General features: G+C 43.6%; 1 protein-coding gene across 1 annotated transcript in view; it reads right to left on the bottom strand.

Moving 5' to 3' along the window:
* Positions 1-17,009, bottom strand: part of piezo2b (piezo-type mechanosensitive ion channel component 2b) — a 175,494-nt gene that overhangs the window by 71,735 nt on the left and 86,750 nt on the right. Inside the window, exons 9-13 of the mRNA XM_079569635.1 lie at positions 13,854-13,973; positions 6,837-6,954; positions 6,459-6,643; positions 2,461-2,691; positions 755-875 (exon numbers count right to left, since the gene is read on the bottom strand). Of these exons, the coding sequence (XP_079425761.1) occupies positions 755-875; positions 2,461-2,691; positions 6,459-6,643; positions 6,837-6,954; positions 13,854-13,973 (775 nt within the window). The remainder of the gene's footprint in view (positions 1-754; positions 876-2,460; positions 2,692-6,458; positions 6,644-6,836; positions 6,955-13,853; positions 13,974-17,009) is intronic.

The following is a 17,009-nucleotide window of genomic DNA, read 5'->3' as shown; positions in this document are numbered from 1 at the left end:
GAGAAAACGAATGAGCAATGCTGCCACCTAGTGACTAAATAAAATAACTTGTAGTTCTTTTATTGAGTCACTAGGTGGCAGCCTTAGGCAGCACAACTAAGACTTTAACACCAGACATGCTCAAGGCTTTGCTGCAGCTGTTCCCATTGAAAAACCTAATTGACGTCTATAGCCGTCATTGGCAGTCAATGAGTTAAAAATATTTTGACGGTTTCTTCTGAGGGATTTTTCCATGTCTAATTCCTAGCTGGATCTATTGAACTTTGAACCCCAAAAACAAGGCAAAATTCCAAGATTCCACTAGAGCAAATCTTTTAAAATAAAGTAAAACTATTAATTTAAACCTGACTGTATCCATTATTAATATTTGATTGTCTCACATTTTAAGTGTATAAAATGCCTGAATTTGATATGAAAACACTGAAAATTTGCAATACATTTTTTTCTCTTATTTATATCATTGATCTAGCAAAAGTGTCAAACTGATATCTCTAACATTTACTTTTTTCCCTATTCGCCTGCGGGGTCTCGCTTTAAAGGCGAAACATCCTCAACTCAAGCAATCCGGTCCAGTTGGCGACTTTGTAAACTTCTACCACAGATCAGTTTAACATGTGTGTCTAATCCATGTGTCTGTGCCAACACTTAAAGACATTCAAACAAATAGCCAGCGCGTCTCACCAAATTATTGGTGGTATAGACTTAGTGCTTTTAGAGGAACTTAATATCTCAAATAATCCTCTCATGGACGCACCTTTCTTCTTCTGGTCCTCCACGTGGACGTCTGAGAGGCCGGCGCTGTCCTGCTGAGCTTTCTCCTGCCGCTCGGTCAAAGTCTGTCTGAGGAGCAGCCAGAAGGTCAGCAGACACATCGCCTACGAGGGAACAGACACAAACAAACATACATAACATGTGGCTAATAGGGCCTTCATGACAGGGGTTAGTGTTATGGTATGAAGGATGTCAAGTGTTTGGGGCTAAAACATCAAAAGAAACGGTGCATATGGAAGTCTTCATCTAATATAAGCTATAAGAGGGTTTCTACAGGTGGCAGCAAGTCAAATTCAATGCCACTTCAGTGCCCAGATACAATATATTCAATACCACAACCTCAAAAGATGTGTGCATCATGTTTAAAGATTTGACACATTAACACCAGAGGAATTTGATATTTAAAAGCACATTGGACTCAAGATGCAAATTTTCAGCTGAACCTTAAAGGCACACTGCGTAACTTTTTGGACTAAACTGTTGCCACCAACACAGAACATGCTCCCAATGACCAGCACGTCACAGAAAATGCAGTGGGTTATCAAAGAATGGATTTGGATGAGGACCTAACCTGTTTAAATCTCAAATTCTACTGACTTTAGTCACATCTCCATGAGACGTCTCCACTCCGAGTAAAGCTACAGTCATGTCTGAGGAGAGTTGAGCCGCTCACAGCAAAGACACATGTTTGTTTTTACATTTATGAGGTATTTTTCAATGATGAAAATATCTGTCATAAAATAAATGCTTTTATTTAAATATTTTTTATTGGTTCAAATTGTCCACCGTGCATCGGTGAACATTTATGGAAAATGTATATGTAGATATACCTTTTGCGGAGAGTGTCTCTTTTTAATACTTTGGTAAAGTCAAGCAGTGCCACTATTTTCAAAAAAAATGTTAATTTAATGCACGTGGGAATCATATTCAATGCTTTAGGCTTACAGTGATTAATTTCAATAAATTTCAATGCTTTTTCTAGTCCCACAGAAACGGCATATACTGTAATTTCTTTTGTTCGTCCGATCTATGGCTGGGTAAAACAATACCAGTACGGTTTTGAAAAAAAAGTTAAAGGGATTATACAGAGTTTAAAAATATGTATTTTCCTCCCCCTACATGTTCCAGCCATGTCCTAATGTGTAGAATGAACCCAGACTTCGCCACAACTCCCTCTAAAGTCATTCAAAAAGGTGTTAATTCGGGTCCGAAGTGCCGTCATGCACAAGCTTAATATAGAAGGTGCAGTTACACGTATGACCTGAGGTGGCAGTAGTGAGCATAAAACGGCAAACTTGCATCTAGCCCCTTTAAGGTGCTACTGGTATCAACCAAATAAAAGCACTGAAAAGGAAGCAACTTTGTTGTTTTGGTTCAAAAAAGTTATAACTTTATTAACTTTATTGTTCTAATTTATGGTTCTAAATGACAAATATTTGAGCATAAGTATCGGAAAAGGCATCGATGTCGAAAACCAAGTATCGTTAAAGTGCTGGTATCAAAGTAGATGTAACGTCCACAGCCCTCGTCCTATCACATCCCATCACATCACTCAACAACAAAAGAATCCCATCCTCTGATCCAAAAACTGTGCCTCTGATTCTTTAAAACACGTTGTTTGTGTAGAATGATGGATGTAAAATGCGTTTGTGAGTCAAGCGTAGAACAACGTGTCCAGTGGAGCCGCACCTTGGAGGAGAGCGAGTGGAAGGGGTTCTTCTTCTCCACAAACAGCCCCGATATCGGACTCATGCCTTCGAAGCTCCAGATGTACTGCAGCACAATGACCAGGTCCCCGTACGCCACCATGAAGGGCGAGGTCAGCATGGCGTAGCGCCGCCGGTCGCGCACCATCCACAGCATGCACGACCACATCAGGAACACGAAGGTGAGCCAGCTGACGTACGTGATGCTCCAGGCCTGAGGAGGAAGAGCGGCCATCAGTCAGTGTCATGGTTTGGGGCAATTTAAACATGGCTGACTCTCAAATACATGACATCACTATAGATACGACGACATCTCTGGGAACAAAACAAATGGTCACGTTCGAAGCTGCCAGAGGAGAAAGAGGGAAAAGAGGGAAAATAACTGCTTTCACTTGTTACTATACCGTTACATTACTACTTTGCTCAACTACGCTGAATTATGTATTTGTTTTATGTATTTTCTGCCAAATAAAGACATAGAGAAATGGAAAGGAAATAGCATTTATGGATGAAGGCCATGTAGCCCTACATGGGTATTTTCCAATATCAACTATCGGTCAAGAGCATGCTGATAAAAGACCGGAACCAAAAGTGATTGATACTCCTCGTTTTGTTGGAAAAAGCTGTTGTGACCAGTTTAGTTAGTTAGCTAGTTACCACTAAAACTAGTCGCAGTGTGAATAAGCCAAATCAGCATTGTCAGTACGCATGCGTAGCACTCACTCACTCACTCACTCACTCACTCACTCACTCACTCACTCACTCACTCACTCACTCACTCACTCACTCACTCACTCACTCACTCACTCACTCACAGGTAGGCAAAGTGTCTTGCCCAAGGACACAACAACAGCCTGTACCTGCAGAAGCATGGATTTGAACTGCCAACCTTCCGGTTAAAGGACAACCCACTCTATCACCCTAAACTACTGTTATAATTGGGGGTGTAGTCTGGCCTGGGGGGGGGTAGGAAATAGCCTAGGCCATAATATACCCCGGGGTACATTATGACCTTACAGAATCTATTATAGAAAACGCTATCTCAATGGCCGCCGCCTGGGCGCCGCCATGTTTATTTCCCATACCGACTTTGAAGCTAAGCAGGGACGGCCCTGGTTAGGACTGGGATGGGAGACCGTTTGGGAACACCAGGAAGCCTGGCGACAGTAGTGAGTGTGTGCGTGGTTGGTGCTGCTGTGCGTGTGCGCGCATCCAAACAGGGCGGTGTGTGCGTATGTGTGTGTGCGTATGTGTGTGTGCGTGTGTGTGCGCGCATCCAAACAGGGCGGTGTGCGTGCGCGTGCGTGTGCGTGCGTGTGCGCGCATCCAAACAGGGCGATGTGTGTCATCGTCACTCGCCGCTAACCTGCAGACGCTCCGCACAGGTACAGTTACCTCCTCCAAAAGACATCTGCGGGTCTTTGTTTAAGTACACGCAAAACATTGCCCAAAACCTGCTCAAACAGGAGCCTCTAATGAAACGCGCTGCTCCGACTGATTTATCCTCCGTGTGAGTAACAGCGAAAATGAAACTACAACTTAACGAGCGCATGGCCTGCACTGCGTAGTTTTTTTTCTTTCTTTTTTTTTTACTTTGCTGCTGTACCATTTCTTTTCTATTCTGCTTTCACGTATTGTGAGCCCAGAGGTACATTTTATTCTAAAGCAGCTTGGAAAGCATTGCCAATTTTATTGTAAGGTTATAAATACTGTCTAACAACGATCATTAGGCTATTTCAGTTCAAAACCTACTCATTATTTGTTTTATTGTACACTACCGTCATGCACCAAACCACGGGTCCTGCACCGTCACCCAAACCGTTACAGCTGAACCCCTAATATTTATCCATAATTATCCCACTTTCTCTTGAATTCTATTCCCTGAGTTTAGCGAACATATTGTCGTTGTAGTTTATAAGAAAGGAGTACGGGTGCATCAAACACTCCAATTGCAGTTGGTTTGAAAATATTTTTGGCATTCATTATTTTACACATTTGTAGTGGCCATAGTTTTTGGAATGGGTTGGGAACCACTGGTCTACAGCTGAACTGTGTGACGGGTTGGACATTTCTTTGTACTCACTCATAATCTCAGAATATCAAATGTGGAGACTAGCGAGGCCCGGCCCAAGGCCGGGTCTCAGCTAGTTTCTTACAGAATTCTTTTAAAACATTGATTTTAAACGCTCAAAATATTCTATATCTGTGTCACACTCGGTCATGTAAACAGTTTGGGATACGATCTGTGTAGTCCTGACCTTTAACCTGGACCAGCATGCTTTGCGCACGGTGAGATGCCGAATCCGCTTATACACAGTGTCCTGCCGCCTGGTGACCCACCAGTCTTTTAATCAACTGCTGGAGAACACCGGTTTCTTCCTGCATCCCAGACAAGGTCCCTCTCACACCAAAGACAATGCACCAAAAGGCCTGTCCCTTAAACAAAAGGCCTTTCCTGATTGCTTTAACGTCCAGTTGTCTGTCTCCCATGTACTTCGCCTGTATTCACTGTTTCCTGTTGGAGCTTGCCCAGCAGAGCTACCATAGCTGTGACTGTGCTACGTCCTCCGTATGCATATGTAATAAACTTCACACTTGATCGGACATTTCTTCAGTTTTTGCTTTAGATTGGTAAGAAAATCCACAACAGAGCTCAATCAGGGCAACTTTCTCGGCCTCAGGGGATCTGGGAAACATTGCTGTGAAAATCAGTCAGAAGTTTGTACAACTTGGAGGCTCAGATTGTTGTATTTTATGTTGCAGACTTTTGCATATAATTTCGAGACTTAGAATCTGCTGATTTTTGTCTTTCAAACGAGCTCCCTCTGAAGCACCTACTAAACATGAACGTCCTGAATAAATCAGCCCTATGCCTCTAATAAAGCTCCCCCGTCACAGTTTGAAACTGACACATTTTACAGCTTAGACCAGGGGTGTCAAACTCACTTTGGGTCGCGGGCCGAAATTCAGCTCCCACGGTGGGTCACGGGCCGCATATAATAGAGAAAAATGTTCCAATAAATGAATAATGATAAGCTGTGATTTGGTCAAAGCCCCAACTTGACTGTAGAAACATTGAAAACAACGGCTTACACTTGTATTGCACTTTACAAGCCTGTAAAGCCCCTCAAGGTACTACATAGTATTTATTCACTCCACACGTGGCGGTGGTAACCTGTTTTTGAAGCCACAGCCACCCTGGGGCAGACTGTCCATTTGGCTTTATAATGTGTTGTTCATATCCTGAGCTCTTACTATGTCAGTGCCCTCTGCTGGACACGTGTGGAACTCTTTCTTAGCCCCCGAGTGGCTGGAATGAGCATTCTGGTTATTCTTTAATATTTCATAACTCCGCACAGGAATGGGCTAGAGACTTTTTTTTTTTTTTACATACTTTGTAATTTAGGTTCTACAGGGCATGGGCCGGATTAAATCATCTCGCGGCCGGATCATATGTTTGACACCTCTGGTTTAGAAGCTTCATACACAGGAACATAGACAAGACATTTTTACAAATCGGCCAAAAATATCGGCGTCGGTCTTTGCCTTACTGATATCGGTTGACCAGTAAGGCCTACATAAATGCTGGAGAATGCTAGCCATACCGCTAACGTTAGCGTCATGATACATGCTAACAGCTAGCTATGAGTGCTAACAGCTAGCTATGAGTGCACAATATATGCATACCCTATAAACACTGGCAAACATGAATCATAATTGCCTTATTGATTTAAAAAAAAATAAAAACCTATGTATTTATGCTGAAGTCTACTTCTTTTAAAATCACATTTATAATCTTCTTCATAATCTTGTCCGTAATGATGCCTCGTTTACCTATTGCTAAGAAACAAGCAATTCGTTAAATTAATGAAACAATATATAAGCTCTGTGTCATGTCTGATATGTGAATTCTTTCCCTGTTACAGCACACCCGACCTGGGGAACATAGGGTTGACCCCCCTTCATGGAGTCATGTCTCACCATCATGGCGATGAGGGCGCAGATGTAGCTCTGTTTCATGATGAAGTGGAAGACTTTGACCATCGCGCTGAGGCGAATGTGAACCACGCTGTCCGAGTCCTCAGCCTCGTCCTGCTGCTCCTCAGAGTCCGAGCCGGCGTCGTCTGGAGGCAGAGTCACCTCCAGCACACACTCCTTCTTCTTATCTACAGTGATGGAAAGTAATGAGGCAAAAGTAGTTTAAACACAAGTAAAGGCCCTATACCTGATTTTCTTTAATTATTATTATTTATTTACAATACTATGGTAAATGCAATCAATTTACATTATATAATAAAACATAAAAGAAAGTTGATCAAATACATGTGAAGAAGCATTTTTTTCATATCGAAGTCGTACCCTCGCCGTCCGTGATGGGGTCGAGCTTGTACTGAGGGGTGGAGTACATGTCCAAACACACCGGGCCGTTCTCCGTCGGGACAAAGTCAAACGATGTCCCATTCGAGGTGGGCACAACCTGAGGGGATCCAAGAGAGGCTTTAGGAGACGTTTACTGAATAAGAGCTTTGTTTTGAGAATAAATATTAAAAAAGGACCGAAATTATCACTTGTATGAGGCAACATTGAGACTGCAGCTCTCAAAAATAATAAGAAAATTAAAGCCGCAAGCGGCATCGAACGGCCCTCGCGGGCCGTGCCTCCTTTAGCGCCTCTGTTGCCACAACCCTACCAAGGGCGCCAGCGTTGCCACACTGCATTTTATTGCCTTGATGTGCCATTAATCGTTGTCAGTAAACATCAAAACAACATTTTTAGCCTCTCCATGTGAATAATGGCTCCAGCCTGCAGAGGGCGCTAGCGCGCCCGTAATCTTTTTAATTTCACAATTAGCGTCAGACGGCCCTAACGGGCCGTACTTCCATGACCACTGTCCACAAGCTCCTGACAGGGGGCGCTAACGCGCTGTAATGTTGTATAATGTGAAATTTATGTGTCAGCCCCATTGGATAACATGGGGGGCCCCGGGCGTCACCATGGCAACACCGTACAAAATACGATATGGGTCTCATTGGCTTTTTGGATTGGGACGCCATCAACTATTTTTGTACCGACTTTTATCCATTTCTGAGAAACTAATTTTTTTCCCATAATGCATTTTTTCTTCTGCACCTGGAGGGGGCGCTATCGCGCCCAATGTCACTTTTTCACATTTGTTGTGTCCAGGGGTGAAAGGTCAATAAAATGTATATTTCCGATTTTTTATCGGAGTTTGTTTGTGCGAATGGGAGCAATTTTTAGTTTTTGATGAATAGCAAAATTCTTCGTAAAGATTGCGGCTTCGCCGCAAACAAACCGTAAAACATAGGCAAATTATTTGAATAACTTTTGATGCCCCACATCTGGAGATGAGCTGGAGCGATTTTGAGCTAATTTGGTGAAACGCCCTAGGAGGAGTTCGTTAAAATGCGACGTCAGCGAAAACGCTGACTCAGCATTCTCCGGCCTTCCTGTCAAAATGGCGGACTTCCGGTTTGTCAGGGGGCGTGGCCACAATAATATTTTTTGTTTGTCGTCACATGACGAATGTCTGTACCGAATCTCGTCGCTCTACGACAAAGTTTACTTCGGCCCCTCCCCCATTGGCGTAATGTATTTTGATTTTTGTAGGTGGCGCTGTCGCGCCATTTTTTATTTCCCCAAAATAAAACACACATTTAAATTAATTTTTCACCAAACCTGAATTTTGGGCAAAGTTTGGTGAGTTTTCGACAATGTTCAGGGGGTCAAATTCCTGCTCAAAGAGCAGAAGAAGAAGAAGAAGAAAGAAAGAATAATAATTAAAGCCGCAAGCGGCATCGAACGGCCCTCGCGGGCCGTGCCTCCTTTAGCGCCTCTATTGCCGTGCCATAACCATACCAAGGGTGCCACACTGCATTTTATTGCCCTGATGTGCCATTAATCGTTGTCAGTAAACATCAAAACAACATTTTTAGCCTCTCAATGTGAATAATGGCTCCAGCCTGCAGAGGGCGCTAGCGCGCCCATAAACTTTTTAATTTCACAATTAGCATCAGACGGCCCTGACGGGCCGTATTTCAATGACCACTGTCCACACGCTCCTGACAGGGGGCGCTAACGCGCTGTAATGTTGCATAATGTGAGATTCATGTGTCAGCCCCATTACAATAACATGGGGAGCCCCGGGCGTCACCATGGCAACACCGTACAAAATACGATATGGGTCTCATTGGCTTTTTGGATCGGGACGCCATCAACTATTTTTGTGCCAAATTTCATCCATTTCCGAGAAACTAATTTTTTTCCCATAATGCATTTTTTCTTCTGCACCTGGAGGGGGCGCTATCGCGCCCAATGTCACTTTGTTGCATTTGTTTTGTCCAGGGGTGAAAGGTCAATAAAATGTATATTTCCGATTTTTAATCAGAGTTTGTTTGTGCGAATGGGAGCGATTTTTAGTTTTTGATGAATCGCAAAATACTTCGGAAAGATTGCGGCTTCGCCGCAAACAAACCGTAAAACTTAGCCAAAAAATTTGGATAACTTTTGATGCCCCACATCTCGAGATGAGCTGGAGCGATTTTGAGCTCATTTGGTGAAACGCCCTAGGAGGAGTTCGTTAAAATGCGAAGTAAGCAAAAACGCTGACTCAGCATTCCCCGGACTTCCTGTCAAAATGGCGGACTTCCGGTTTGTCAGGGGGCGTGGCCACAATAATGTTTTTTTTTTGTCGTCACATGACGAATATCTGTACCGAATCTCGTCGCTCTACGACAAAGTTTACGTCGGCCCCTCCCCCATTGGCGTAATGTATTTCGATTTTTGTAGGTGGCGCTGTCGCGCCATTTTTTTTTTCCCCAATATTAAACACACATTTTAATTAATTTTTCGCCGGACCTGAATTTTGGGCAAAGTTTGGTGAGTTTTCGACTATGTTCAGGGGGTCAAATTCCTGCTCAAAGAGCAGAAGAAAGAAAGAAAGAAGAAAGAAAGAAAGAATAATAATATTTCCGAGAAAAACAATATCGTCGCTTTCGCGACGATATCATATTATACATTTTTGGAAAGCTCTAAGCGATCCGCACGCACCCGTGTGGTTCCTGGGTGGATGACGAGCGCTTCGCGCTCGTCATCCACTATATACCCCCATTCACACTATATACCCCCATTCATTTTAATGCAATAATAAGTATAAAGGGCCCACACCTCCGGTGTGGGCTTTACTGTTTTACATGGTGAGTTTACGGTTGACATGGGGACAGCGCTTCGCGCTGTTTTTGTGCGCTCCGCGCACTTAGGTTCAGTGCGCTGCGCGCACTGCGCTGTGATTGCGATTACAATAGGCCCTTGCGACGGCAGGCCGCTCGGGCCTAATAATATTTTTTACAAAAACAATATCGTCGCTTTCGTGACGATATCATAATATACATTTTTGGAAAGCTCTCAACGATCCGCACGCAGCCGTGGGGCTCCTGGGTGGATGACGAGCGCTTCGCGCTCGTCATCCACTATATACCCCCATTCACACTATATACCCCCATTCATTTTAATGCAATAATAAGTATAAAGGGCCCACACCTTCGGTGTGGGCTGTCACTGTTTTACACGGTGAGTTTACGGTTGACATGGGGACAGCGCTTCGCGCTGTTTTTGTGCGCTCCGCGCACTTAGGTTCAGTGCGCTGCGCGCACTGCGCTGTGATTGCGATTACAATAGGCCCTTGCGACGGCAGGCCGCTCGGGCCTAATGACACAGCAGCGCTTGAATTGAAAGAATTTATGTTGATGTTGAGTAGATTTGACATTTTCTAAAAGTAAGACTGCCAACGGGACAAGCATATTATTTGCCTTCCACTTTTTTGTCTCAATTCAAGTGTAGCACAAGTCACTTATTTCAAGTGAATTAATGCTTGCACTTCCTAAGCCATTTATCTTATTTAAGACGGCCATTTTTTCCAGCGCAGACTTTATGTGAAGACAGGTTTTTTACTGTTCACATTTAAAAGAGGGCACGATTTGACACAGTGTGAGCCATAGCGATGTGATGTCCGGGACCTAATCGGCTCTTTTAAAGTGGTTTGACCTTGATCTAATTTTTTTAAAAGATTGGAAAGACAATTTCGCACAAATGTTATTGGTCAAACACTAGAAAACAGCACATGAGCAAGAGCAGAAACCATGAGTGAAAGGTTTTTGGGAATTGTAGCCTCTTTTCATTAACTGTGGTACTAAGTTAAAGGGACATTTCAGGATTTTTGACACAACACATATATATATATATATATATATATATATATATACACATATATATATATATACACACATATATATATATATATATATATATGTATAGATATGGGAACGTTTGGAGGACGACTCCATGATTTTGAAGAGGTTTTTAATGCAGGCTACTAGTTACCATGGACATGCGCTAGCCTAGCATTAGCCTAGCACGATGAAACTCTTCAAATATAAGGACTGCATGAATTTAAAAAAAAAAAAAAAAATCACCTATAGCAAAAATTCTCTATTCTTTCTCTATTCTCTAATTCTTTATTTAGCCTTAATCCCTAAATCATAATGATTAGTTCTTCACACACACTTCTCTTATGAGTCACACTTAACTAATGAATTGTTCATGATGAATTACGTGTTCACTCATCATTTATTAAAGGAACAGGCCCCCGTTTTTCCATACAGAGATATGTTCTTACCTGAGCTGAGACGAGTTGATACGTACCTGTCTGGTCTTTGTTCGTGCCTGTGGAAGAGCGTGGTAGCTTAACCCTGTTTGGAGCTATAGGAATACATTGGTAGAGGCCAAATGCTAACAACATGGCCGTTTTGCGTGACTGAGGGCACGCACTAAGACCAGACAGGTACGTAAGCTCAGGTAAGAACACATCTCAGTATGTAAAAATGGTGGCCTGTTCCTTTAAGTGTTTCCAGCTTTCTTTACATGACACACATTTCAAAATAATCAAATAAATCCCACTATAAACAAAATAGATTATCAATCCAAATAGGTCTCATACCACAACAGGACAATATGGGTTTCCTGTCAGGCTTGTTAAAATGTCAATTTGGTATCGTGTGTCCAGGGGTGGGTTTGATTAATGCAACCTGGTCATTCAGCCTGAAGCCAAAATGCATAAACACCTAAAACATGTACGATTTAGGAGCACATATGAAAGAGGCCTGGTTCACACGCACATATATGTTGCTAACACTGATGATACTTGTTGCACATGGGCAAAAACATTGAATCTTGGTCACTTTGGGCTGCAGTCTGAATGTTGCCATAGATTGTTCAAATGAATCATCAAATAAAATCAACAAAGGAAGACTTTAAATGTTAATCCTGGGGCCATTGTGCGCCTTTGTCATGCAGTGAAACAAAGCTTTTCGTCAAGCAGAGAAGTCGCACCTCGTGGGTACTGATGCAGTCCTGTGTGGAGGAGAGCAGCTGAAAGGAGCGCAGAAACAACAGCAGGTTAGTGATGAGAGTCTGAGTAAAAGAGGCCATTGCTCAGTGAAGATAAGAGGAAACAAAGTGAGAGAAAACTCCAGACTCAATCGAGACCATTATTTGTACGTGGCAGGCGATTCTTAAAAGGTTTTACAGCTCAGAGCACTCACAATAGGCCTTAAAATAGGAACGATGTCAGAGTGAGTTTGCTGAGTCAGGGGAGCAGGGGGCGTGGCAGAAAGAAGACGTCGCAGAAGGTTATAGTTTCGATTCACTGATGCTGTGACTTTGGGAAAAAGTCCCCGACCTTGTGTTAGCGAGTGGGCGTCCATTACTACTTGGTTTAAAGTGTTAGTGGGAGAAAAATTAATCCAGTCTTTCTAGATGGAAACACTAACAAATAATGCATTGTTTTTTACACAGCGATTGATTGCTCTAAATTCTGATTGTCCTCAGTTTTGTAGCTTGTACTGGTTTTGCTAATGGACTATTGCATTGCGCCCGTGTTTTCGGGGCGGTTCATAACATTAATTTACATGTTTAGCTCCGTAGGCAGAGCGCCGGGCTCAAAACCACGATATTGTAAGATCAGTCCTGACCCCCACCCACTGGGAAGAACATAAATCGGCGTCTATGGTATGACTGGTTTTATTGAGGGCTGGTCTTGACCTGAAAGTTCCGGACCGATTTTTTCTGCCAGTCCAGCCCTGCCCACACACTACACTCAAACATAGCAAAGGTCAGTGAAGTGTCTTGCCCAAGGACAAAATAATATTTGTTAGCACACACTACACGACTTTTCTAGCCGTAAACGATTTTATATAGAATGGGGGGTCCACACTACACGACTGGATTCAGTGCGATTATAGAATGTCTGGGGGTTCACACTTAACGACTGAGAATCGTAAGAGCGAACACACAACACGATTCTGAACAGCTGATGTTTTATAGCACAGCACGTCTGTCCTCTCCACTCCATCTCCTCCGGCTTGGAAAACTGAACCCAAATCTGCAAATATAGGCCTGTGTTTGTGAGCGTGGGAAAACGTGTGTGTCCCGTTTGGTCAACGGTGTCAACAATGTCACAACACCCCAGCGCTAGGCTACTGCTACTACGAAGCCTTCAACTTGGCTAAAGTTCTGTCAAATGGAGATAAAAGTCAGCGTCACGAAGAAGCGGGATGTATTTCAGTGGATTTAATAAGAAAAGGAGACGAGATGGAGGAGGCGGAGGAGACAGTGGAGAAAGCTGAGAGAGGCTCGCCGCCGTTAGTGGCGGGGGGAAGCTGAACAGTTCGTCTCCAAACTCAGTAAGTGCCGCTAAACTCTGTTTGCGGTTGAAATGTAGCTTGAAAAGGTGGTTCTCGTGAACTTTTGGTGATATAAAGTTGTGCTGTTTTGTGTGGGGCTGTGGCCATGAAATGAGTTGTTTATGCCGCTGGTTTAACAGTGAAATGAAAAAAACGGAGGCACTGCGGCGTTTTTCTCTCTTTATTTCACTCTGTCATTGGCTGCTGCATTCTGTGTGTTCACATTTGGGACAGTAAAATCACCCACGTTTCTCCCGTGCGTCCAAAATCGGGCTTAAAAATCAAACATGTTTGATTTCCTACGACTGGAGTCTAGTCGGGTCTTTCTGCTTCCCACATTACACGATTCGAACGTCAGTCCAGTCGTGACCCCCCCACACTACGCGACTCGATTCCGTGCAACGGTCTTCGCCTAGACGCGACTCGAGAAGACTCGGAGTGACTGAGAATTAGAGCAAAATCGGACAGAAAAGTCATGTAGTGTGTGCTGACCTGTAAATATTTTTCTGCTTATGACACACACTGTACTGCTTAACCCATGGTCACCCCAATAGACCATTTTAATTTCTATTCATTCTAAAGCTGTATTGGTCATTTCCCCCTCTCTCTGCAGCCTTACGTTCTTCTCGTCGGTGCCTTGTGTGGACTTCCACCACAGCTGCCGTTTCCTCTCCGCAGAGTTATTTGTTCCGTTTCCGTGCGTCTCCTCCTCCTCGCACATGTCCTCCTCTTTCTGCTCCTGAAACAACACAGATAGACTCTTCACATGTGGCAGATCTGTCCCGGGGGCTCGGAGGCACAGGACACTATTGTAGCAGACAGGGATGGGACGAGAAGGATCAAAAGTTCAGCTTGTTTTCATTACATTTCATTGACAGTATCTTGAGAGTGAGTGGAAATCAAGCTGTAGCACAAAAGTATTTATTTGTTTAAAGCTTTTCACAGACAATGTCGGTCACAAAGCACTTTGCACGACATCATGGTGAAGCTGACTGGAATACAATGACACTATGCATTATGGGCAAATGCTCAAACCTCTGGGCCACTCTTTCAATATTTATCAACTAAAAAGTAAGAAAACACGGCTTGAGTCTGTACATGACAGGCGTGGCAAGTCGTAGGATCATTATTTCAGGTTTATGAGGTTATTCAATGGTTAATTGTACAAAAATCCATGGAGAAATACGTATTTTTACATTATTTTTAAGACGAAGATACAAACAGTGGGACAATCTTGATCAAAAAGTGCTTGAATTAAAACAATTATTAAAATATCATTGTCAATGGAACAAGCATTTATTGAATTGTGTAGTATTTTACCCAATAAATAAAACTAAAAAATACAAGCATTTATTTTATGACAGATATTTTCATCATTGAATAATTTCTCATAAATGTACTGTGCTTTTGCTGTGAGCGGCTCAGCTCTAAGACATGACTGTAACTTTACCGGGAGTGGGACAGGAGCTCGTCTCCATGGAGATGTGACTGAAGTCAGTAGACAGGTTAAGTCCTCATCCAAATCCATTCTTTGATAACCCACTGCAGAAATAGCATTATCTGTGTTGAGCTGCTCATGAGGAGCATGTTTTGCACTCTTTGTGTATTTTTTCCAGCAAGTATTTTATCATTTAGAATCATTCTGTTTGGTGGGTTTCAGCTTGTTGTCCTGATGTCGTGATGCCACATTGGTTGAGAACCACTGCTAACGCACAGGCAGCCCCGCCCCGTCCGAGGTCCTGAGAGTCGGGGCCTCTACACTTGCTGTTCACAACAATTATGTTGTTGCCTCTACATTGGGGACAGAGAGCGACGATGCCCTTCTACGTGACACACCCCCTGCCATTTAGTGAGTGGGTGAGAAGCTCGAGCCGATGATAGTTGGTCAATAGACTTAAGACCTATTTCACTGCGTGGTGACTAACTGGAGACTAGTTGGAGACTCGAAGACATCCTCTGGAGACAAAGCGATTCTCCAGGTAGTCTCGGTGAAAATAAACATGTTCCATTTCAGCAGAGACTTTTTCAAGTCCCCATGCAGTCTCCATGTGGGTGCGGTCTCAAGCAGTTGTGTCACGAATGCCATTTGTTGAGACGTTTCTGTGACGTCCCTGCAATGTCTCCAATACCTGTCGGATACCAAGAGATCTCAAGGAGTCGTATGGAGTCTCTTTGAGATCTCCTTGGTCTCAGACAGATCTCGGAGACATTGCAGGGATGTCACAGAAACGACTCACAGCTTTAGGACAACAAATAGTGTTTGCAATGAGGCCTCAGCTGCTTAAGACCGCGGAGACCATGCGGAGACTTCGCTGAAACAATCATGAATCGCTGAATCAAACATGTTTGTTTTCACCGAGACCTGGAGACTTGCCTTATTTCCAGGGCCACCTCCATGACCAGCAGCAACTCTAGTCTCCAACTAGTCTCTAGGCTGGTGAGATAGACCCTTTGTGTGGGCGCAATCAGTCCAACCAGTCTTTAGGAGTTTATTTAAAGCCAATGGACGCCTCTACCTCTTAAAATAATCACATCTCGTGTCATTCTTCACCAGAACCACCATCAGCCTCTCCATCTCCTCCCCTTAACCACCAACAGTCTCTCGACCCCAGGAGGAGATGCCGTTTTTTGTCAGTTTTTGTCAATTGTTAATGCCTCTGGACATGTTAAAAGTGCTCACTATATCTCATAATCCCCAAAACCATCCAGCCCTTGTCCCAGTCATAAATATTTAGCGTGTACAGTTTTCACAAGCACAAACAAGCTCAAAATTAGCTGAAACAAACACAGTGGTGCCATCAGCGCTGTGCGATAGTAATGGTTTATTCTTGGCCTCCGCAGTGAGTGCAGGTGAAATGGCAGCGCTCTGTGGTGCGATCGATGAGGCCTACAGACCTGTGGCTTTACAGGGAAGTATTGACCCCTCTATAAAAACTCCAATCCATAAGTCCATTATAACACAGAGCAGCTGGAGCGATGAGGAAGAAGAAGAGGGCGCACAGAGAAGGTACAAAATCACAAAGGGATTCAATCAAACGCAAGAAGTGCAGCGATGTTATCTGTTACATGTGAAGGCGGCTCATTAGGACAACTCCCTTTTCCTTTTCAATATAAATGTAACAAAATGTCGACATAAGGCAAGTCTATTATGCATGATATGTCTCCATTAAGCGATGAATGAGACGTGAATGGGTTCGATGGACACAAAGCGCCTCGTGATTACGATAATAAAAATGGATTTGTGGAGCTTATTGACCGTGCAGAAATCTTTCGACCGTAGGATCACAAAGTGGAGACAACGCAAAGCTGCACATTCTTTTCTTTCCTCGTTTCTACTAATGGGCCACTGTACGATCTTCAGTCTGAGCCACTCCCCTGCATCCTCTTCCTTGACTCTACATATATATTTGACAAACGGACATGGACATTTCGGGCCCGATCTTCCACCTGGCGCAAGAACAGTGCTGCTCAAGGCGAGGTTGGCATCTCGCGTACAATCAGTGGTTTTACCGGTCGCCTGAGGGAGTCGCTTAGAGAAAAAAGGGGTCGGCTGGGGTGTAAACAGGCGTAAACTGCTGCTTCAAACATTTGCGATTCTGACACGTTTATGTGTTGACATGGAGCAAGGGCAGGTGGGGTCGTTGTGGGGGTGAAGCTGTGCAGAACTCGTCTTTGCTTCACTGGGACAAAGTTAACCTCTTACCCCCCACCTTAAAAGAACAGGCCACTGTTTTTCCACACTGAGATATGTTCTTACCTGAGCTTAGGTGAGTTG

The sequence above is a fragment of the Gobius niger genome (assembly GCF_951799975.1).
Source record: "Gobius niger genome assembly, chromosome: 13".
Classification (NCBI taxonomy): Eukaryota; Metazoa; Chordata; class Actinopteri; order Gobiiformes; family Gobiidae; genus Gobius; species Gobius niger.
Note: the sequence above shows the minus strand (reverse complement) of the source record. Positions and strands in the feature narration are given on the sequence as shown.